This window comes from Crinia signifera, chromosome 1 (genome assembly GCF_055691185.1).
Source record: "Crinia signifera chromosome 1, ASM5569118v1, whole genome shotgun sequence".
In the NCBI taxonomy this organism is placed as follows: Eukaryota; Metazoa; Chordata; class Amphibia; order Anura; family Myobatrachidae; genus Crinia; species Crinia signifera.
Window position 1 is genome coordinate 456,652,881 of NC_139217.1, and position 24,848 is coordinate 456,677,728.

The 24,848-nt window shown below is 46.0% G+C and overlaps 1 protein-coding gene across 1 annotated transcript in view; it reads left to right on the forward strand.

The window, feature by feature from the left end:
• The window catches only part of DCC (DCC netrin 1 receptor), a 611,994-nt gene that overhangs the window by 393,963 nt on the left and 193,183 nt on the right, over positions 1-24,848 (forward strand). Inside the window, exons 6-7 of the mRNA XM_083151819.1 lie at positions 3,213-3,367; positions 6,101-6,221. Of these exons, the coding sequence (XP_083007945.1) occupies positions 3,213-3,367; positions 6,101-6,221 (276 nt within the window). The remainder of the gene's footprint in view (positions 1-3,212; positions 3,368-6,100; positions 6,222-24,848) is intronic.

Here is a 24,848-nt window from a genome sequence, read left to right on the forward strand (position 1 = left end):
TTTCCACCGCGCTATAAATAAATACAGATTTTTGTCTGATAAGATCAAGTCTCCTTTCAAACATTAATTGTATTTAACTGCGCACAGTAAAATATCAGAAAGGTCTTCATCTAATCTAAATACACGCTGAGAATCGTCGTATGGTCTATAAAGTCTTCCACAATGAGAAGTCCCTACTTTTATTATGTCTGGTTTAGTGGTGACTTTGCGGACGCTGTTCCTCTCTGTGGCGCAGGTCTTTAGATGGTTATTTACATACTGACTTGGTAATTAAGCCAATTAAAAGTGCAGAATAATTACAAAGTTAGGATATGAAAACCAGTCTACCTGCAAAGTGGAGAAGATTTCAGATATAAGGAGCCCATTCATTATGTTTTACTATTTCCAATCAGTTGTTTTACTGTGCAAATTGCAGCTGTAGGATTTCATTCGCTAGCGTTTCATAAAAGTAATGTCAATAAAAAGCGCCAGAGAAAGAATAGAAAAAGAACATTAATATACAACTTTATGCGCTGTAAATTCCTTTATAAAGACCTAAAGATCCTTTGGTAGAAATGTCCTCTAGAGGCCATAGTACATACTAGGAGCCCAGAGTAGAGATGGTAGTTTGCACCCCCATCGGTTGCATACAGTAACAATGCTTCATCCCAAAGCAGCATATTTGAGAGAGGGTATTAATTGCATGGGCCTGGGCTTATTAGAGAGACCTGGCTTATCTGCTAAGGAGGGCATGGGCACTGGACATGGTATTCTCATGGCACAGATCCCCCATCACACATATCTACTCCTAGTACAGAACAACCCCTCACACAAATCTCCCCTAGCACAGAAGATCCTCCTCACTCACATCTCCCCCTAGCACAGAAGATCCCCCTTACACACATCTCCCCCTAGCACAGAAGATCCCCCTCACACACATCTCCCCTAGCACAGAAGATCCCCCTCGCACAGATCTCCCCCAGCACAGAAGATCCCCCTTACACACATCTCCCCCTAGCACAGAAGATCCCCCTCACACACATCTCCCCTAGCACAGAAGATCCCCCTCGCACAGATCTCCCCCAGCACAGAAGATCCCCCTCACACAGATCTCCCCCTAGCACAGAAGATCCCCTCACACAGATCTCCCCCTAGCACAGAAGATCCCCCTCACACACATCTCCCCTAGCACAGAAGATTCCCCCTCACACAGATCTCCCCCTAGCACAGAAGATCCCCCTCACACACATCTCCCCTAGCACAGAAGATTCCCCCTAACACAGAAGATCCCCCTCACACACATCTTCCCCTAGCACAGAAGATTCCCCTCACACACATCTCCCCCTAGCACAGAAGATCCCCTCACACATATCTCCCGCTAGCACAGAAGATCCCCCTCACACAGATCTCCCCCTAGCACAGAAGATCCCCCTCACACAGATCTCCCCCTAGCACAGAAGATCCCCCTCACACACATCTCCCCTAGCACAGAAGATCCCCCTTACACACATCTCCCCCTAGCACAGAAGATCCCCCTCACACACATCTCCCCTAGCACAGAAGATCCCCCTCACACACATATCCCCCTAGCACAGAAGATATCCCTCACACACATCTCCCCCTAGCACAGAAGATCCCCCTCACACACATCTCCCCTAGCACAGAAGATCCCCCTTGCACACATCTCTCCCTAGCACAGAATATCCACCTCACACACATCTCCTCCTAGCACAGAAGATCCCCTCACACAGATCTCCCCTAGCACAGAAGATCCCCCTCACACAGATCTCCCCCTAGCACAGAAGATCTCCCTCACACACATCTCCCCTAGCACAGAAGATTCCCCCTAACACAGAAGATCCCCCTCACACACATCTTCCCCTAGCACAGAAGATTCCCCTCACACACATCTCCCCCTAGCACAGAAGATCCCCTCACACATATCTCCCGCTAGCACAGAAGATCCCCCTCACACAGATCTCCCCCTAGCACAGAAGATCCCCCTCACACAGATCTCCCCCTAGCACAGAAGATCCCCCTCACACACATCTCCCCTAGCACAGAAGATCCCCCTTACACACATCTCCCCCTAGCACAGAAGATCCCCCTCACACACATCTCCCCTAGCACAGAAGATCCCCCTCACACACATATCCCCCTAGCACAGAAGATATCCCTCACACACATCTCCCCCTAGCACAGAAGATCCCCCTCACACACATCTCCCCTAGCACAGAAGATCCCCCTTGCACACATCTCTCCCTAGCACAGAATATCCACCTCACACACATCTCCTCCTAGCACAGAAGATTGCCCTCACACACATCTCTCCCTAGCACAGAAGATCCCCCTCACACAGATCCCCCCCTAGCACAGACGATTGCCCTCACACACTTCTCTCCCTAATACAGACATCCCCCTATCACAGAAGATTGCCCTCACACAGAACTCCCCCTAGCACAGATCTCCCACTTGCACAGAAGATCCCCCAAGCACAGATCTCCCACTTGCATAGAAGATCCCCCAAGCACAGATCTCCCACTTGCACAGAAGATTCCCCTCACACAGAAGATCCCCTTCACACAGAAGATCCCCCCCCCCCCCCTCACACAGGAGATTCCCCTCACACAGAAGATCCCCCTCAGACGGAAGATTCCCCTTACACAGAAGATGCCAGCTACTGGAGTCTGAAGGGAAGTCCCTATTCTGAACACAGTGATTTAGTTGACTCCTTTATATTTTTTTTTCTAGCATTAGTAAAAAACTGAGAGCACCACACACTGTACTGTACAGTGCCTCCTGTTTTATGTCAAATAGAGAGAGGAGAGGTCCCATGGCACAGAAAGCCAGGGGAGGTATTGCAGGGTGTCCGGGTAGAGACACATGAGGCCAACACACTATGGGTGACACCGCTACATACCAGAGTGCAGCGCCACTTGTTGGCATCTCAGCTGTGGCAGGACAGTGTCCGGATTCGAGCAGGTTTTTTTTCCAACGCTAATGGGTGAATTTTCTTTTTTTGTACATGTAACGCGTCATTTTTACTTTCTCTGTGTTCATTATATTTCATGAGAACATCTGAGTGTGTCGCTCACTACTGGTATTTTATCTCTTCCCTTGGTGTATATTATGTGATATCTGCCTTCACAGCACAAGTAGATATCTATCCAGCTTACGGTTCCGTGTGGAGAAGACGGACACTTATCTACCATTTCATTCCTCTTTTTTTCCAGTACCGCCGCGGTTCCTGAATCACCCAGCAAACCTGTACGCCTATGAAAGCATGGATATTGAGTTTGAGTGTGCGGTCTCTGGAAAGCCACCTCCTACAGTGAAGTGGACGAAGAACGGAGAGGTGGTCATCCCCAGCGACTACTTCCAGATTGTGGTAATTATCCGGTCTTACAATGGACATGTCATTATCAGGGGGACTAAAGAGGCCATACCATGTGCTGCATATATAACTATAATAAACTAGTGATGTTAATATATTCCTGACAGCTACTGTAGATTATATTGTTATAATGAGTGAGTTCTGAGGTCATCACTCCACTCTCCTGGAGTGTACCATCCCTGGGGGACTTTAGTGGTTCCCACCACAGTTTTATACACACCAGTGATGACATCAGAACTCACTCATTATACCCAGCGCACGTGACGGAGACATGCGCCAAGAAGTTTCGTTGCTGGCAGTGAGGAGACCTTAGAAGGGAGGATTGGCCCTCCCATCTACCTACCTGCACTGGAAATAAAACAAATCCACCCAGGTTGGCTTGGGTGGACCATTGGAAGGTATGGTTCACCGTCAAGCAAACCAACCATGGATAACCACTGATTATACTGTAGACGATTTTGCCATCAATAGCAGAGATCCAATGAGCCTAGTTCCGCCCCTGGACTCAACACATGAAGCTCCGCCCCATCTCCAATTTGCCTGTAGCCCCACAAGCAATAGAGCAGGGATGGGATCATTTGCTCCCCTGTCGATTGTTTTATACCATTGAGGTCAACTGCTGACGGTATATTTGATGGTGACAATGGCCATCACTATCATAAGCCCTAACCCTCCTGCCTGCATTACACTGGCCCTGCATTCACACATTTACTTGCAGTCTCATTGGGCAGCTAAAGGGATCTTATTGCTGTAGGTTGCAGCCTAGACATAATAATAATAATAATAATAATAATAATAATAATATTTATATAGCACTCTTTCTCCAAAAGAACTCAAGGCGATTAACACATAGCATGAATATAATACAGTACAGGAACATTGAAGTACAGAAAAGCTTGTCATAAAGAATAGTTAAGGGACTTAAGGAAATGTTTGAGTAAACAGGAAAGTCTTCAGTCTCTTTTTGAAGGATTCTAGAGTGGGGGCCTCTGGAACTGTGCGGGGAAGTGAGTTCCGTAGAGTCAGAGCCGCATGGCTTATGCTTACAGGAACGATGCTGTGTCTGTGTTCGTTATTATTAAGTTACTATTTGAAATGAAAAGCAACAGAAGAGAACTTTTATCGCAGCGGAATTTGTGCTGACAGCGAGAAGACACCAATCTCAGTGTAGAGCTGATGTGTCTCTTATAGGACAAGCCTGAAGTCTGTCAGTGTGGAAGTTGATTTTGATTGGCTGCTTCTGTTCCCCGAAGCTAGTTCAGGAAGCTTTTCTTCTGTGAAAATATGCTATATACTTATTTAAACTGCAGCTTCCTTTCTTGGCAAGAGTTCAGATGGGATCACATGCCGCGCATCCGTCTCCCCGTTGAAAGCTTCGCCCGCCAGCAAAACATTTTCGTTTACACTTTTGTACCGGTGATGATTCCCAAAGGTTCTATCGCACAAAGCAGCCTTAAACTGCAGTCAGGAGCAGCTGACAGCGACCCACTTTATCCCCATCGTAGGCACAGTTTTCAGCCAAGACGTTACGTGAACCAAAGGCAGGCCAGTTATTAACACTGATACTCTGCCGTCCAGATTGGATCATCAGAAAGGTTATACTATACGAGTGGGAGTTATAAACCAACACATCTCCCTACCGGTTACTGATTGCTTAATACTGTACTTTAATAACCACTGGGCAGATGTACTAAGATGTAATAAGCCTTAAAAAGATATAGAGACGAGAGTGAATAAGTGATAAAGTACCAGCCAGTCAGCTCCCAACTGTCAGGTTACAGGCTGTTTGAAAAATGGTTGTTGTGGGGCTGAGTGGCTGGGCGTTTGTCACTATCACCCTTGCATTCGCCAAAGTACCAGCAACTCAGCTTCTGTCAGTTTACAGGCTGTGTTAGAAAAATGTCAGTTGGCAGCACATTGATTGGTACGTTATCTCTCTCCACCTTAACTCTCTCCTAGGTTTGATACATCTCATTCAAAAACTGTTAGGGATATTTACAGACACAAAATTAATACCCCCACCACCCCTTTATTTTACATTATTATTTGATGATTAGACCAGTAGTTCCCAAACTGGGGGCACTTGCAGGGGTGCCATGAATTGGGGGTCCAGTGCCAAATCGAATTTATGGTCAATGCGAGTGGCAACCAACAGCAGTGGTTTTCCTATAATACTAATTAAAAGTCCGTCAAAATGACAGCTTCTGCGATGTACTTTCACTTTGAGCTGTGACAGTTTTTAGCCCACAAGCTCTCCACCCCACCCCCAGTCCCTATCTGCTCCTACCTCCTATCTCTGTCCTCACATCTCCTTCTCTCCCTATCAAGCAAGTTTGAAACAGATAAGTGTCCCTGCAAAAATTGCTTTTGCTTTCTGTTATGGCATCTTTTTGCACACAAAGGGGTCATTTGGTCCATTGAGTGGCTTCTAGTGGTCAGTGGCGGCACTTTACCTCATAGAGGTGAGAAGTAGTTAGCCTTTTATAGAAAAAGATGTGGAAAACAGAAACTCATCCTTGTCCTCCCCCATAACGATAAGCACAACTTTATTGAATACGCATTGCAGAATTTTTCAATAAGAAACTTTCGGCCTAGTGGTGATTCAAGAAAGTTTGGGAGCCACTGGGTTTAATTATAAACGGTATCTCTTTCATTTTTTTATTTTTATTCTATTGCTAGTGAGGTGCAGCACATCACTTCTAATTAAATTATTTTTCCTCACTTTAGGGTGACAGCAATTTACGGATTTTGGGCCTGGTGAAGTCAGATGAAGGGTATTACCAGTGTATAGCCGAAAACGAGGCCGGGACCGCAGAAACTTACGCTCAGCTCATCATCCCAGATCCCGGTAAGTAACCTATCGGAAGATAGATTCTGAACCCCATTTCCTGCCCGACATAAGCCGCTGTATGTTTCTGTTTTAAATAAGGGTTTGCTGCTGATAAACAAATACTTTATAGCATTGCTTATGTGTAGCATTATTATAATGTGTGTAGTTAAATGTACCGGGCTTACCTACTTTTAGAGTCTCCTCCCTGGGAGAAGCCCGGTGAGTGGATTATCAGCAACACTTCAGGGGGTGGGGCCTGATCTCGACGTCATCAATCCCCGCCCCCAAGTACTGAACATACATCGATTCATGGGTCTCTGAGGAGGGGCGGGCTAAAATTATGTGATTTGCATAATTTTAGCCCCTCCCCTGAAAAGCATGGTATTTAAACACTGATGTCGGGGAGTTGTGTTTGGGGGAGGGGGAGGGGGGGGGTTGGGTCCGGCGGAATGTGGGAGATTGCCCACTTTTATAAGGGGCCGGGAGGGGGTCCAATTTCCGGGAGACTACAGCCATTCCGTGAGTTTAGGCAACCCTGAAATGTACGCTTCACCTTAATGTACTATTGCAGGAATTATTCAGGTAATCATCTGTTACAGTATGCCAAGTGGTGCAATAAAGTCTGCTCCATCTTTACAGTTTAATACCGATGTGTGGATAAATCTAGAGATCTGGATCCATAAAATCTGTATGACTCTGGAGGCTGAGTATAACAAAGCTTGTCAAGAGATACGATTGTGAGAGATAAAGTACCAACCAATCACCTCCTAACTGTCATGAAGCTGATTGGCTATTGCTTTCGCTTTCAAAATTGTATATCTCTCTGAGTTTTGATAAATAAACCCCTTAATATCACCCATGCAGGGAAAGTACACACTCCTTGTCATAGTTTATTATCACAAAGTGGTGATTTTGTAGGATATAAACAATGACCTCTAGCAACCAATCAGGTCCCAGATATCATTTATATTGTAAGTTTTGTAAAATGACAGCTACAATTTGATTGGCTGCTATGGACAACTCCTACACGCCCCTTTTTTGATACATCGTTTGTGAGATACTGTAGTTTTGAATGTTTCTATTTTGTCGACAAGGTGTCCCCGGTTCTGTGTATCCCGATGTGTTGCTATTTCAGCAACACGGCACAAATGTTTAACCAATCCTGATATTACGTCTTTCACCTTGTGGTTTATAATATTAGTTATTCCCTCTGATTATCCTCTATAGGGCCAGATACACTAAGTTTCAAAATTGACGGGGCAGCACAGACGGTGTAATGGTTAGCATTACTGCCTCAAAGCGCTGAGGTCGTGAATTCCATTCCCACCATGGCTCTAACTGTGCGGAGTTTGTATATTCTCCCCGTGCTTGCGTGGGTTTCCTCCGGGTACTCCGGTTTCTTCCCACATTCAGAAAATATACTGGTAGACTGATTGGCACCCTAGAATGTCTGTGTATGTGTATATGTGGTAGGAAGTATAGATTGTAAGCTCCACTGGGGCAGGGACTGTAAAGCGCTGCTGAATATGCGTGCGCTATATAAGAAACGGTTAATAAATAAATAAAATGGAGAGTGATAAACAGCCAGCCAATCAGTTTCTCTCTGACATTTTTCAAACACAGTCTGTGACATGGCAGTTAGGAGCTGATTGGCTGGCTGTTTATCACTCTCCATTTTATCACTTTTGAAGCTTAGTGCATCTGGCCCAGTGTATGTTGACGCCACACCGCCATGGCTGTGTTATAATAGATCAAAGTTGTCTAGGTAGACAGTCATTGTGTCAACAGCCTATGGTCGGTTACAGTATAGATGATAGACAATGTATAAGTCGACAGTGACTAGGTTCGACACCTAACATTGGTCGACATACCCTAGGTTGACATCGACAGAAGGTTGGATACACTCTGTTGGTCGACATGGACATTGTCGACCTGAATACGGTTGACATGAGTTTTGTCTATGTGGATGCAGAACATATGATACAATATGATTATGCCCCAGGAGCCCTGTTTGTAAAGAGGAGACCACCGGCGTCTTCTCGGGTCAACCGCTCGCGCCCAGGAGATGCTACATGGCGGCACATCGGGAATGTTTATTGGACCTCGCAGACCGAAGCACTGCTTCCAAAGACGCAGCCGCTGGCTGAGACATTCTTCCAATGCAGCCGTGATAAAACACATTCGCTTTATGACGCCATACCCCGCTACCTCCCCCAAGCGGTCGCTGGCTGTCAATCTAACCGTAGGTAAAGTCGCACTGCGACGGCCGTTGATCGGCCACTGCGCAGAGCTGAAACCATCGGCCAAATCTAAACTGCGCTGACTTCCGAATCAGGCCGCTAGTTCTCTTTTGATGTCCTCTTTTTACTCGTTTTTCTTTATTCCAGTTGGCGAAAGGTAATAATACAATGAAGAGCCACTTGTAGACTACAGGACACCTCTCACACTGCCGGTATTGCCACTTACAGATGATGAATTAGTTTGTTCTTTGCTATTTAATCAGATTTTCAAACAATGCCATTCCGATTCCCCGGGGGCGCTGAAAAGGCCAGTGTGCACAGATGGAGCCGTGTCTGCTATAAATATAGATTACCAACGTGGGAAAATAATTCACTTTGTTTAAGCTCTGTCAATAAATAGTGCCAGTGATTACAGTGGTGCTAGGAGCCTTCGCTCCCATACGTACGGGGATCGTCCTGCATCGCACACAGCCGTCACCATGTATCAGGAATGCAGATATACAATGATGGAATGAACGGTACAGTCTGCTGAATGTAGCAGGGAGTGTGGGACGTAAGCTACGGAAGCCACTTATCATTTCCTTACCAGCAATAGGCTGCTGGGTCTTACCTAAGAAGTCCTTATAACCATGAATGACCAAGGTTGTCCTCCGTGAGTATTGCATGCCAGGACCAAGAATGGTCTCCGGTTATCACTTACTGTACGTACCTGACTTGATATGGACTGAGAATTGTGGGCCAGATGTACTAAGCTTCAAAAGTGATAATGTGGAGAGTGATAAATAGCCAGCCAATCAGCTCCTACCTGTCAAGTCACAGGCTGTGTTTGAAAAATGTCAGACAGGAGCTGATTGGTTGTTTTTTTATCACTCTCCATTTGATCACTTTTAAAGCTTCTGGACCTACTGTGTGTCACTTGTGCGTGTGCCCAGAACAGACGTTTGCGGTTCCGCCTGCGGGTATGGGTAATAGGGGTGACACTATGTATTGCCCATAGCAACATCACATGTGAAGTAGAATACACATCTTAGTAAATTTCCCTCATCATCTCTCTGCAAGGTTTAGTGCATCTGCCCCTATAAGAAACACTGTATTTAAACAATTGCTAGCTGATGCAGGTGGAAGATTTCACTCCTTTATGAGTTGATTCCCTGCTTATTTTTATTTATTTATTTATTTACAGTTTCTTATATAGCGCAGCAGATTCCATTGGGCTTTACAAAGGAGACAGTGAAACAACAAGCAGGGTACTTACAGACATTCAAAATGTAGGAGGGCCCTGCTCGCAAGCTTACAATCTATAGGGAAATAGGCATTGATACAAAGGGATAGATACTGTATTCTTTATTGCATCGATTCCACCAGAATGCAAGGTTCCGTGACTGGTTCTGGAATTTGATAAGCTTGCCTGAAGAGATGCGTTTTCAGGGAACGCTTATAGGTTTGGAGACTGGAGGAGAGTCTTATTGTGCTTGGGAGGGCATTCCACAGAGTGGGTGCATCCCGAAGAAAGTCCTGCAGTCGGGAATGGGAGCGAGTAAGATCTTGGAGGAGCGTAGAGCTCGTGTTGGATGATATTTTGAGATAAGAGAAGAGATGTATGTTGGTGTAGTTTGGTTTATGGCTTTGTGTGTAAGTAAAATAATTTTGTATTGGCTACGGTAGAATACAGGTGTATTCTACTGTATTGGGGAAGGTCAATAAGGAAACTATTGCAATAATCAATGCGTGAGATGATGAGAGCATGGATTAGAGTTTTTGCAGTGTCTTGTGTAAGGTAAGGGTGAATTTTAAATATGTTTTTTAGGTGCATGTGGCATGATTTTAAGACAGATTGAATGTGGGGTACAAAGGAAAGTTCAGAGTCAATGATAACACCTAGACAGCGAGCTTGAGAGGTAGGAGTGATTGTCATCTTCTCAACAGCTATAGAGATATCAGGTTGGTAACTACTATTTATTGTCAGAGTGCTTAGTTTGTTGCTTGCACATAACTGTCAAAGTTTCCAGACCACCCAGCAGGTCACATGATCCAAGTCACCTGGCAGACGCACAGGCAGAGTTGACCAACTGCCACATTTTCCAGAGCACAATGGTGATGCATTGTGATTGACTGGTAGATGTTTTGCCACACAACTCCGAAATAAAGCAACCAACCACAATGCCTATTAAATGCTGCACCTGGTTTCATTTGGTATATAAAGTGCCCTGCTCAGGCGACAGAAAAACAGTAACTCTTTATAATCACCCTTATATTATTAATATATAGATACTAGTTAAACCCCTGTCAAAATGACGACTTGGTCCCTATCTGCTCCTACCTCCAATCTCTGTCTTCACAGCTCCCTCTGTCCATAACCAGCAAGTTTGAAACGGATCATTTTGCTTTCCCTTTCTATTAAGGAGTAATTTAAACCCATCGAGTGGCCTCTAGTGGTCACTGGCGGTACTTCAGCTCAGAGTTGAGTATTTAGCCTTTTATAGATAAAGACAGTGTTTCATTCTAAAACCTCTTACAGTCACACTGGACGCTGTATCCCAGATGTGCTGTAGAATGTAAAGGAAGCAGCTTAATACGGATTAATGTAAAGCTTCGCAAATCGATTTTATCCAACAAGTTTAACAAAAATACATGTGATTATCACGGTCAGAATGTCACCTCTGCCAGCATCTTCTTACTGATTTATTATTCTCAAGCACGCTAGTAGATGTTTGTTCCTCCTTTTCTTTTCTTTTTTTTTTCTCTTTAAGTAGACAGCAGAATTTGTCTCAGAAACTTAAGACTTTATTTTTGAAAGAAGATCATTATATCCGACTCCCATTCTGCATATCAGCCCAATCTGGCTACATTTATTTCTACATTAATTATTTAGCTGTTATGGTCCAGTGAAGCCCAGTGAAATTGAAATCATTTGAAGCTCGGGGATGAACACACAGAGGTGTCACTTGCCTCCTGTAAACCAATCTTATTTTTCTATCTTGTTGGGTGCCTTCCGCTCCATGTAATTGCAGTTGGCGCCTGGGCGAGAATAGCAATGCTACCAAACCTTTATTCTGAATGTTAGATCTGTTATTCTAATGGACCGTCATTTTAATTAAATTCGGATGCATCCTGGCGTTGCTATTATTCATTATTTATCTATCTGTTACAGAGAGGGGGAAATCAGATCCCTGCAGACATGATGGCAAACGCAGGCAGGCAAAATCCATGGGACATAGAAATGTGTTGATGTTTATTTCGAGGACAGGGATAAAAGTAAATAAAATAACAGTAAAAGAGGCAGAAAAAGTCAAATAAATAGAATGACGTGCCCGTTTGCTGTGTTTGCACACTCTGGTACTTGTGCTGTGCACCAACATTCAGCGGGGACGTCACAGGAATCCAGAGCTGAGATGCACTAAACCGTGCAGTCAGCGGTAGAATCAATGGCGTAACTAAGTTTTGGGCACCCCCCGCCGTTAGGGGGGGGGGGGCGCCCCCCCTGCCGCCGCCCCGCCAAGCACCCCCAATTCCCGCCGCCCATGCAAACCCCTCCCCCAATCCCCCGCCGCCCCGCCGCCCATGCAATCCCCCCCCCCAATCCCCTGCAGCCTTACCTATAGCGCTGGTTCTGGCGGCTCCATTCTTCTTCTGCTGAGGACCACCACAAAATGGCCGCCCCCATACAGCAGACAGTTTCATAGAAGAGTGTGCTATATGGGGGCGGCCATTTTGTGGTGGTCCTCAGCAGAAGAACGGAGCCGCCAGAACCAGCGAGATAGGTAAGTCTGCGGGGGATTGGGGGGGGGGGGTGTAACTATAGCACCGCAGCCCCAGGCGCCCCCACATGCACAGCGCCCCCCCCCTGCGGTAGCGGGGGCTGCGGTGCTATAGTTACGCCGCTGGGTAGAATATGTTTCATGACACTGGTTCCGGGATTCTGAACAAAGGGCCTTATTCAGGCTGGCACGCTCAGCAGCGTACATTCGCTGCTTAGCAAGCCAGTAAACACTGCCCGCCCCTGCACGGATGTCCCCGCCGGCATGCGAATGGATGTGTTTTCTTACACATCCATACGCATGCGCTCATATGGGAAATGGTTGAAAATTGGGGGGCGCGTCATGTGACATCAGCCAGCCGTGCAAGCTCGGCAAAGTCTGCGTTCACATGGGGACGCTCAGTAGTAGCGCTGAGTGTCCCCATGTGACAGCCCACTGCACGCCCACTACCCGCCCCGCTGTGATGGTCGCCAAAGGCGTTCGCACATCGGGTCTGCATATGCGTATATTTTGCCGCTGTGCATGCGCAGACCCGAAACAGCGGTCCCGCATCGAATTCGCAGCGGGCCAAGTCATCCTGAATCAGTCCAAAAGTTGCAGATTTCTGTGGGATTACGATGGAAATTCTGTTTAAAAACGGGAGAGAGCTTATAGCCTGGGTATGGCATATAATAATGTCACACTGCGTAACCGCGGTGGGAAGAGATTACCTGTCCATCACTCTGAAGCTATTATTAGTTCTAGCTGTGTTCATCCACAAGTGTTGCAGTTACTTATTTGTTCTTATGGATGGGGGGGGGGGGGTATCTCTTCTGAGCTCATTAAATGACAAATCTCATATGTGAAGTCGGTTCTTTACGATGTACAGTAAACATTTCCATTCCCACAATTATTATTTACAATATATGGTGCATGCATTTTTCCACTGTGATTTACTAAAAATATTATAGTTATCCACATTAGTCCCTGTCCAAGTGGAGCTTACAATCTATACACCCTGGACCTTCTTCAGGTCCATCCGCAAGTGCATATTCATTCGCACGGGGGCAATTTTCCTTGATTGTGCATGCGCTGGGTGCGTGCGCCCACAGTATGTTCGCTGAGTACACGCACCCGACCTTGCAGCCGCTGGGCGGTGGAGGCGCTCCATTAGCATATTTGGAACGTCCATCGTTCCATGGGTGTTCCCATGAGAAAGCTGGGCGTTCTCATGCTAATGCGACTGTGATGGACATGCGGGATTGGGCAGCTGATATCACCCGCCCACTTCTCCCCGAGCGTACACAGATATGTAAGGGCGCTCGGAGCAACATTACGAATGCGTGCACCTTCCACATCTTTCGATGGTCGGCCACCATCGAAAGATGAGGGAGGGTCCCAGTGGCATGCGAATGGATATTTATGTAAAACATCCATACGCAGCCATTACGAACGTAAGCACCTTGCGAATGGTGGGCCGGTGTACCACCATGGGCAAGGCAGGATCTGGTTTACTCGCAAGGATGAATAACCGCCGCTATCACATGGACACATGTCCATTAATTGTCAAGCAGTGCAGGAAGCCATACTGGGACCAGGAGGGCTAGAACCTGTACTAGGACTGGTAGTGCCGGAAATTCGGTTGGGACCTTTAGCACTAGGAAGTGGAACTGCTAGTGCTGGAAACCGGACTGGGACCTATAGTGTTGGAAACTTCTGGGACTGGCGATGATGGAGACCAAGCTGGGACTGGCGATGATGGAGACCAAGCTGGGACTGGCGATGATGGAGACCAAGCTGGGGCTGGCGATGATGGAGACCAAGCTGGGACTGGCGATGATGGAGACCAAGCTGGGACTGGCGATGATGGAGACCAAGCTGGGACTGGCGATGATGGAGACCAAGCTGGAACTGGTATTCTTGTAGATCAGGATGGAAATGGTGATACTGTAGACCGGGATAGAAATGGTGCCGCTGGGGAGACGCTAGAGACTGGGCTGGAACCAGTGAAGTTAGAGATTGGGCTGGAGCCAGTGACGTTGGAGACTGGGCTGGGATCAATCATTTTGGGGACCGTTTTTTTTTTGGGTTGCACTGGAGAATGGACTGGGACCAGCGATGTTGGAGAATAAGCTACAACCAGAGATACTTGAGACTGGACTGGGACCAGTGGTTAGAAATAACTCTGCACTGGCAACCATCCAGCAAATCAGGAAGAGTTTTAATAAGGGCTGCTGCTTGCCAATTGGTAGCTAGAGTCACCTGTTCCACATTACTGGTGGTGCAATAGTCAGGTGATCTCACTCAAGATGGTGATGTCCAGGAGATAAAAATTCCCAGGAGCCACATGGAAGAAGACACTGGGACAGCGTGTTTCCACACAGCACAGGAAGTGGTACCAGCTCCGTTGGAGAAGTGGGCAGCAGCCGGAGGGCATTTGGCCAGCACCACGTGGGTGTGACCAGCGTTGTGTAAATGGGACCAGTTCTGTGTGGGCATGGTCAGGGCTGTGGGTGTGGCCAGTGCTGTGGGTGTGACCAATGCTGTGTTTTTGTGACCAGATCCAAATGGGCGTGTACCCCTTCTGCACTATCAACCATTGTTAATCCAGCCCTGGACATTGGAAAACTGTGTTTAGAAATAGGTCGATTTCGGTTCCCTTGAACATGGGATACTTTTGCCATATTTCGGTGACATTTAGGATGCATATGGTGCACAAGCTGCTCTCTAAGTGGAAGTGTTAAGACAATGCTGTGTGCACAATACAGTAACATGACGTACTGTAGGTTTTATTTTTGTTTAATTTTGAATGGTCCAAACTCCATTGGTTCTGAAGTTTCCTTGAATGACCAGGTTTGACAAATTACGAGCTTGCTGTGAAAGAATAGTAATGATCGCCATCTGGTGGCCATGGGATGTAATGCAGAGCATGTGCTTTGCTAATACCTCAAGCTCTGTTTTCCTTGAGTCTAATATACAGTAAAAAGTTTTCTTTGCCTAAATATAGCTACTACTTCCATCTCTACAGGAAATTGTGAATCAATATTGATAAATAAGATGGTTAGTTATTGTTATCATAGAAATAATGAATGCTTTTTAGTACCTATTTATCAAACTTCTCTTGCTGGGACAGAAGCTCCAGCAAGAAGATGGTGTCCTGGGGAACCCCTACTTATCACTATCACTTTGCTGCTACGATGAGGCTGCACATGCAAGCTATAGTTGGCTGCCTTGGAGGTCTAAGGTTGCAGGGAGAGGGAGTTCAAGATCCCTCTCCTGCATGGCAAGCACCATTGGAATATGACATTGACCAAGCTTGGCAAATGGGCCAGATGGCCATCCCAGTGCAAAATAAAGGGGGACCTTGGTCCGTAACACTTATTAGTCTTTTGTAGTAGATATAGGTGACATCCTGGCGTTAATGTGATGCCAGCTTGCACATTTTATAAGTAAAAAAGGATTCTTGATAAATAGGCCCAAGATGAGACGACCAGCTCTTGGTTGGAGAGCTTCCTCCGCCTGGTTGGAGAGCCTCCTCCGCCCATGCATTATAGACTCCATTCCTTTTCTGCCACTTATCTCTCCATGTTTCATTCATTGATTTTTCCCTTGTGAGCTGAATGTATCGGGATCTCTATCACCAGTCCATTGTAAGGCCCGTGGCCAGGCATCTGTAGTTTTTCTTCCAGCATTTAAACAGGAATTACTTTGCAGAGACCACAATAGAACACGAAGCGATCACACTGGCCAGAGGTTGCGCTCTCTTTATATAAAGCCGCGGTGACATCTCAGAGCAGGGGTACAAGTCTGTCTCGTTCCATATCACGTCCTTGTACAGAAAAGTCACAGACGTTCCCCAGACGCACCCATTAGTGATCAATGAGGTGCAGATATTGTCAATAAACATGCTGTCATTAGATGGGCCGCTTATAAGAATCATTATGAATCGTTAATCTTTGCTTTTATTAATGACATTTTTTATGTTTGTCTTGAAGTGAGTCACGGAGAACGTTTGCGAGGCGATTAATATACCGATAAGAAAAATGGGCTTATTTGCAGTCGGAAATGCGTGACCTTCCTTTGAAATGAACAATGTAAATTGAAACCTGAGTTTTTGAAAACAAAAAAAAAGATTTGCTGGTTCTGCTGTGATCTGTTGGGCTCTTTATAAGAACCGGTATAGGGTCCTGAGGTTGGATGGTTGAAGAGAGGGAGGGTTCATCATCCATTAGGCCTCACGGAAATCTAATCAGTACCTCCAAATGTGGGGTTTTGTGAAAAGCCTGCCAAACTGAGAGTTAGAGGTCTGGAGAAAGGAGACAGTTCTCTATGTGGGAGACAATCTGCTACCTCTAGAAGCTACACACTTTGACTGGTATGCTTCTGCTATTGTTTTCTAGTAAATTAGGAGATTATCCTGAGTATACTTAAGAGCCAGATGGCAAGGATTAATTTTGATGCATTTTTTTTTGTTTTTGTTTGATTCACCAATACAACTGGTTGAGACTAGTTGCATCAAAATACTGCAGCCTTCTGTAGGCAATGGTTTTGGAACCTGCCTCAAAAGCTACCCTTTACAAAATTACCCCCTACTGTATATAAGTGAGTTAGAATTCCACAAAATATGGCAGCATGCAGTAAGAAATATCTGAGCATAAAGATAGCTTGTCATCATTTATAGTTAGAGATTGATTGAGAGCCGTCCCTGGAAATAGGCCATATGGGCGAATGCATAGGGCGCCATTGTTTCAGGGGGCACCAGGCAGACTTATACCCCTTTTACACCTCTGCAAAAACCTGTGTTTTTTCCTCATGGACCCAGGCCAGCGGCAGTGTAAAATGGGTTAACCCGTGTCCCTTTATTTACACAGGACTTCTACCCAGGTCCTGCCCAGGGTAGAACACGGACAGGACCTTGGTAGAGGGCACTGTAAATGGGTACGCCGGGTCATCCGACCCGGCTCCCGTTTACAGCAATGGGGGAAGCCCAACCACCGGGTCAACATGGAGGTTGGGCGGGAGGGCGCGCACAGCCTCCACTGCTGTCTGCTGTACTCTGCAGACAGCAGTGGAGGCAGGGAGGAGGTGAATGGATGCCTGTGTGCATGTGTGGCATGGGGGGGTGCGCGGGAACTGGGGTTAGCCCAGCAGCTTACCTTGGTGCTGGGTTTGCCCCCCAGCGTTTCGATCAGCGGTCCCGGCGGAGTGATCGGCGATCCCATCGATTGGAGATGATGTCATCTCCAAGCGCTGCCCCCGTTTACACTGCCGGTAGGCCCCACAGTGTAAACGATACAAATCCCGGATCCGACCTAGCTTGCAGCCGTGTTCCAAATGCCGGGTCGCACCCGGGATTTGGGTCTAAAAGGCGTATTACAGGTCAGATTGGCTACAATTTAAGGGGCACTGGCTAGGGTGTTGCCAAATTGGTCTGTTGATAAGGGTCGACTGTACTGTAAGTAATCCAAGACCATAAATACAAGACAAAAAGAACAGTCACCAATTCTAGACATAATAAAAACTATTTAAAGTAGGCCATAGATTTTCTTGGATAGTGTTCGTTTCATTTTACAAATATTTACTACTATATATAAAAAAGTGACATAAGTAAATAGGAGAACGACCCGTAATCAGCTCTTTTCTCAACCTCTCCTTTCATGCGTTTACGACATAAATAATAAATTCCCCATCAGATTGGAGTAGAAGGCTATGGTGTTATCCTTATGAATGCATCATGTCTTTGCTGATGGATTCTATGCGGGTTCCAATCCCTGCTGACGGCTCTCTGCGTCGGCCTATATGCTCTTTACTTTAAACGCTGCACCAAGGATGCTGTAACAGCCTTTTAGGAACGGAAGCTTCTGCGGAGGCATTTATATCCACTCCGGGGACCACTAAAAGAGTCTTCATAAGTCAAGTGATCATTAGATATAGAAGTATATTTACATATAAAATACAAGTCAGGGAATTGCATTTGGGTAAGCTGGTATGAGAGACGTCATGTCTAAAGAGACTCCTGCGATGTTCTCTGGAATTCTGATGTCTACTGGATGTATAAACATATAGAGTCGATTTTAAACTCCCCTGGTCTCAGTCTTTTTAAACAATTCTGGGCTCAGAGTTGATACCATAATGGGGGTTTTATGAAAGGAATACCTCATACATTTTAATATTTTTTTTATTGGACAGGTAGATGCAATCACCATCATGGTAATAATATATGTATTTAGTAAGGGGCCTATTTATTAGTCATGTTGAAATTTTGGTATCTGAAAAAGTCAAATATAAGGAATGTGGTATATTTTGTTGACATTCATAATGTCAACATGGTTTTAATGGCTACATATAGCATGTCGACATAGGATTGACATGTCGGCATTGAGTATATTGGCAATCATAATGCAGATACAGTATTGATGAAATGTTGACGGGATTAGGATGTTGAATGGCCTCAATTTTTGGTAGGATAGACAGCTCAAACCATGTGTTCCAGGTCTGGTGGTTCCGTCCTGTTTACTTCCCACTACTCAAGGCACGCCCGCCACCGCGAGTCACAACTCCTTTGGCACCCTTTCTGTGCATTATTATTGTCCGTGGTGGGTTCCCACCCCCACATGGCCCACCTTTTGGCTCTCCCTGTCAAGTGACCTTGTCAACATTCTCACGTTGTTATGAAGGTTAACAAAATAATTGTTGGCCTATCCTACCATACCCCACCAATAAGGCTGCATAAGACCTAAATCTTACGAATAATAAAAATGATTCCAAATATTGTATGCAACAAGGTACAAAAATCTGCCAAAAAATGCAGTAAGTACAAATGGGCAGTAAAATTCAAGTACTTCATATAATCTTTATAAACAACCTATACAATTTCTCCTGCGGTACCCAGTAGCATAATAGTACAACAAGGGAATAATCTGTATATTAAAATTTAATACTAGTTAACAGCCCCTAAAAAATTATGGCTACTGCAATGTACTTTCACTTTGAGCTGTGACAGTTTTTACTTTCACTTTGAGCTGTGATTGTTTTTACCCTACAAACTCAAACTCTCCACCCCTCCTCCAATCCCTATCTGCTCCTACCTCCAATCTATGTCTTCACAGCTCTCTCCATATCCAGCAAGTTTAAAACAGATCACTTTCCGTTAAAGAGTAATTTGGTTTGTTGAGAGGCCTCTAGTGGTCACTGGCAATACTTCACCTCAGAGAGGGGAGGAGTTGTTTGCCTTTTAAATATACAGATTAATCTGAGCCTCTGTAATCAACTGTCTATGTATAAATACACTGCGCAGCATCTATGACACAGGGCTACGCCCACTGCGCAGTTCCCTGAAATTCACAATGAAGGAAGTGACAGATTTTCAGAAACACTGCTCATTTTTCCTGTAAACGAACAACGTGGCCCTGGCTTATTTATGTGTTTCCTGGCCAATTAAATGTAAACCTGTTTGGACACCCTTAATGCTAGATGACCAGGCATCCCATCATACTTCATCCACAGAGCCAGGTCACTGGCGGGCCAGCTGCCAGCCACTCAGCCCTCCTCCAGCGTCCGCCTCCCCCATCTCCATTTGTCATGCTTACACCTAGGCAGGCCGGCTGATTGCAGTAGGTGCCACAGTGTGAAATTAATAAAAGGAAAGTAATTTAACGGGACACCTTGCGGCGGTGGCAGCCGTCCAAGTGTTAGATATATCCTGGCAGGGGCCGGTATTTTGAGGAATAAAAATGATATGTAAACATTAGCCAAAATGGCCGACGTCCAACAAATAAGCCAACAAAAAAAAAAAAGAAGAAAATAATAATAACACACAAGCAAAATGATTCTGATTAACTATATCGCTTCTAAATAGACAGGGTGCTTTATGCAGATAAGGCGGTGGCACATCCATTCACTTTGTGCCCTTTAAAAAAAATAAACATGCAATAAATATTTGGAGCGCGGAGAACTCGAAGCGCTGCCCATACCTAAATATTGACATTTATTTAATTCCTGCTATCTGCGGCAGAGGTTCATGCAGATACATGACTGTTGCCAGCACAGACTGATTGGCATTCATGCATGAGCGTCTTTTTATTTTCTCCTCCGTTGCCGGGTGCAGCCTGAGCAGCTCAGGAATGCTGGGGCTTCATCTATTAGGCGTGACAGATTTGTATTCAGCGGTAAATGTCTGACCTTGCTTAGACTCTTTCATCCATTCCCATCAACCCTTCCCCAGATGAGAGATTCTGCTTAACGCCTGCTTCCTGTCTGTTGCCTTGGAAACTTAGCGTAAGCATGGCGGCCCAAACCATGAAGAAGGAGGAATGGGACAGAGGCTGTGTGCAAACTGAGGGGGAGGGAAAAAATAAGGGGCTAATTCAGGTTGGATCGCTGATGTGATCCAAAGTGCATTTTCCCGAGTTTTTGGGAACTGTGCACATGTACAGGATGCGTTGCAAAACGGGTCCTGCGATTTCAGCGCAGAATGGTGATCAACTCTGCCTGATAGGCAGCGAGAGGCGTTCATGGGGATGGAGGGGGCATGGGTGCCTGGTGTTAAGGAAAATGGGGGAAAGGAGAGGTCAAGGACTGAGTCGAAAATGTAGTTTCCTTGGCATTGCCAAGTCTGAGTAAGGTTAGACTTACTCAGGCTGCAGTCGCAGATGAACATCGGAATCGATGGTTTTGATCACAGTTTTATCAATTGCAAATGCAGGCAGGAGCTGGTAGGCAGAAAGGGGGTGGTATGCAGGCAGGAGGTGATTTGTCAGCAGTCAGTGGTATGTAGGCAAGGGTGGTATGCAGGCAGGAGATGATGTGCAGGCAGCAGGTGGTGTGCAGGAAGGAGGTGGTGTGCAGGCAGGAGCTGGTAGGCAGAAAGGGGGTGGTATGCAGGCAGGAGGTGATTTGTCAGCAGTCAGTGGTATGTAGGCAGGGGTGGTATGCAGGCAGTAGGTGGTGTGCAGGAAGGAGGTGGTGTGCAGGCAGGAGCTGGTAGGCAGAAAGGGGGTGGTATGCAGGCAGGAGGTGATTTGTCATCAGTCAGTGGTATGTAGGCAGGGGTGGTATGCAGGCAGTAGGTGGTGTGCAGGAAGGAGGTGGTGTGCAGGCAGGAGCTGGTAGGTAGAAAGGGGGTGGTATGCAGGCAGGAGGTGATTTGTCAGCAGTCAGTGGTATGTAGGCAGGGGTGGTATGCAGGCAGGAGATGGTGTGCAGGCAGCAGGTGGTGTGCAGGAAGGAGGTGGTGTGCAGGCAGGAGATGGTAGGTAGAAAGGGGGTGGTATGCAGGCAGAAGGTGATTTGTCAGCAGTCAGTGGTATGCAGGCAGGGGTGGTATGCAGGCAGGAGGTGGTGTGCAAGCAGCAGGTGGTGTGCAGGAAGGAGGTGGTGTGCAGGCAGGAAGTGGTATGCAGGCAGGGGTGGTGTGCAGGCAGGAGGTGGTATGCAGGCAGGAGGTGGTGTGCAGGCAGGAGGTGGTATGCAGGCAGGGGTGGTGTGCAGGCAGGAGGGGGTATACAGGCAGTAGGTGGTATGCAGACAGGGGATGGTATGCAGGCAGGAGGTGGTATGCAGGCAGGAGGGGGTGTGTAGACAGAGGTTGGTGTGTAGACAGAAGGTGGTATGCCGGCAGAGAGTGGGATGCAGTCATGGGGTGGGATGCAGGCAGGAGGTGGTTTGACTGTGCAGGCAGGTGGTAATTTGTAGGCAGTTGGTAGTGTGCAGACAGGGGGTGGTGTGACTGTGCAGGCATGGGGTGGTGTGCAGGCAGGTGGTAATTTGTAGGCAGTCGGTGGTGTGCAGGCAGGGGGTGGTGTGCAGGCAAGGGCTAGTATTCAGGCAGGGGGTAGTGTGCAGGCAAGGGCTAGTATGCAGCCAGTGGTTGGCATGCAGGCAGGGGGTGGTATGCAGCCACACAATTTCGGCTGTGGAGGATCTCATTCGCCAGAATCAACAGATCCCAATACAGAAAATTGATGCTGCCCTGGAACTACAAGGGAACTGTGCATGACATAATCCACAACAAGCTTAGTTATGGCAAAGAGTGTGCACAGTTGGGGGCCCCAGCATCTGTCAGAGAATCAGAAGTTGTCGGGAATGGGTGTTTGCTTGACACATCTGTTTCGGCATGCAGAGCAAGGAACGGATTTCATTGCAAGGCAGCAGCAGTTCCACTTGTAACATCTGACGAATGAGATCCTCCACAGCCGATATTGTGGCAGGGTTGGTGACCACGTGTGCCTGCCCAGGCCGCTGCAAGTCCTTGATGCTTTTGCGTCGCACCTCATAACACTGACACCCCTGGAATATGGTGCACCGGGCGAGGCACTGCTTCCTACACCGCCTTCATCCTGCGCTACATTTCTGAAGCCTGCTCACCTTCTGCGCAAATCTGGAGGAATCTATTCTGCATCCGACCGCGCAAAATAACTTTCCAGGAATGAAGAATGTGAGGCAAAGCTGTTCACTACACATACGCAACTGGGACAAAATGACACACCAATCGGCAAACACATTAACCTGCCGCGATTTGATGCAATGCCGCTACAGCAGTCTCCTTTTCATCTGGGCACACCTCATATAGATAATAATAATCAATAATAATAATAAAGCTCAGAGGTAGAACTCTGAGAAGCAATGGAGTCATCTGCCGCCGGGCTCCTGCTCCCAAGGGGGCACCTCTCCTCCCCTTCAAGTTTGAATCATTTAATTGAAAGCAGTTGATATCGCTAATGTGGCTGATTGGGTTCTAACATAATTTTTGCAAGTGTCACACTCTGTATTAGATCCCATGACCTGTCCTAATAGAGACAGACACCTTACTGATTGAGCTATTTGCGGGCACCAATATTTATCTGGCCACTCGGATAAACTTACGCCACTGATAAAGCTACACACTCACCTGAAGGATCATGCATTAGAATGATGATAGCTCTTTTCTAATCTGTTTTTTTCTTTCCATATTATAACAGTATAATAACACTGACACTGGTATACAGTCACAAACAGCAGGTGGCTCGTTATTTGCGGTATGTTTACAACAGTCACAGATATAGTCAATAATCACAAATTACGGTACGTGAGGGCTTCCTCCTAGTAAGCATTTCTTCCGGCATTCTGCATATTAAGCGCTCGCTGAAGCTGAGAATAAATTGCACATGGAATAACACAGTATAATAATGATACAAATACATTTCCTTAACAAAAATGCAGCTGACTCTTGCAGGAGGAATATAACAATAACTATATACAGCAATAATATTTGCAATGATTCTAATCCAGTCCGTAAAAATCATATTTGAATTCTTTGCAAAATATATTTAACTTCATACATACAAATTGAATTAAACCATTTTTTTCCCTAAACTTAAATACTCTTTTATTTATTTATTTATTTACAGTGTCTTATATAGCGCAGCAGATTCCCTTACAGTGTTATATAGCGCAGCAGATTCCGTTACAGTGTTATATAGCGCAGCAGAATCCGTTACAGCGTCTTATATAGCGCAGCAGATTCCGTTACAGTGTCTTATATAGCGCAGCAGATTCCGTTACAGTGTCTTATATAGCGCAGCAGAATCCGTTACAGTGTATTATATAGCGCAGCAGATTCCGTTACAGCGTCTTATATAGCGCAGCAGATTCCGTTACAGTGTCTTATATAGCGCAGCAGATTCCATTTCAGTGTCTTATATAGCGCAGAAGATTCCGTTACAGTGTCTTATATAGCGCAGCAGATTCCATTTCAGTGTCTTATATAGCGCAGAAGATTCCGTTACAGCGTCTTATATAGCGCAGCAGAATCCGTTACAGTGTATTATATAGCGCAGCAGGTTCTGTTACAGTATCTTATGTAGCGCAGCAGATTCCATTTCAGTGTCTTATATAGCGCAGCAGATTCCGTTACAGCGTCTTATATAGCGCAGCAGATTCCGTTACAGTGTATTATATAGCGCAGCAGGTTCTGTTACAGTGTCTTATATAACGCAGCAGATTCCGTTACAGTGTCTTATATAGCGCAGCAGATTCCGTTACAGTGTCTTATATAGCGCAGCAGGTTCCGTTACAGTGTCTTATATAGCGCAGCAGATTCCGTTACAGTGTCTTATATAGTGCAGCAGATTCCGTTACAGTGTCTTATATAGCAACAGATTCCGTTCCAGTGTCTTATATAGCGCAGCAGGTTCTGTTACAGTGTCTTATATAGCGCAGCAGATTCCGTTCCAGTGTCTTATATAGCGCAGCAGGTTCTGTTACAGTATCTTATATAGCTCAGCAGATTCCGTTGCGCTTTACAATTGTAGACAGTGATAAAACAAACAGTAACAACAGACAGACTTTGGAGGTAGGAGGGCCCTGCTGCAAGCTTACAATCTATAGGGACAGGAGGGAAACACAAGGACAGGCACCAGTAATAGCATAGCTTGCAGGTCCAGAAGGGAAGCTATATAATACATAGGTGCCTCAGAGGGTTATGCGTGTAGAACTTAAATATGATAGGCTTGCCTGAAGAGGTGAGTTTTCAGGGAACGCTTGAAAGTTTGAAGACTAGTAGAGAGTCTTATTGTGCGTGGAAGGGTATTCCATAGGGTGGGAGCAGCCCGATGAAAGTCCTGTAATAGTGAATGGGAGCTAGTGATCCGTGCAGAAGAGAGACGCAGATCTTGTGAAGAGCGGAGCGA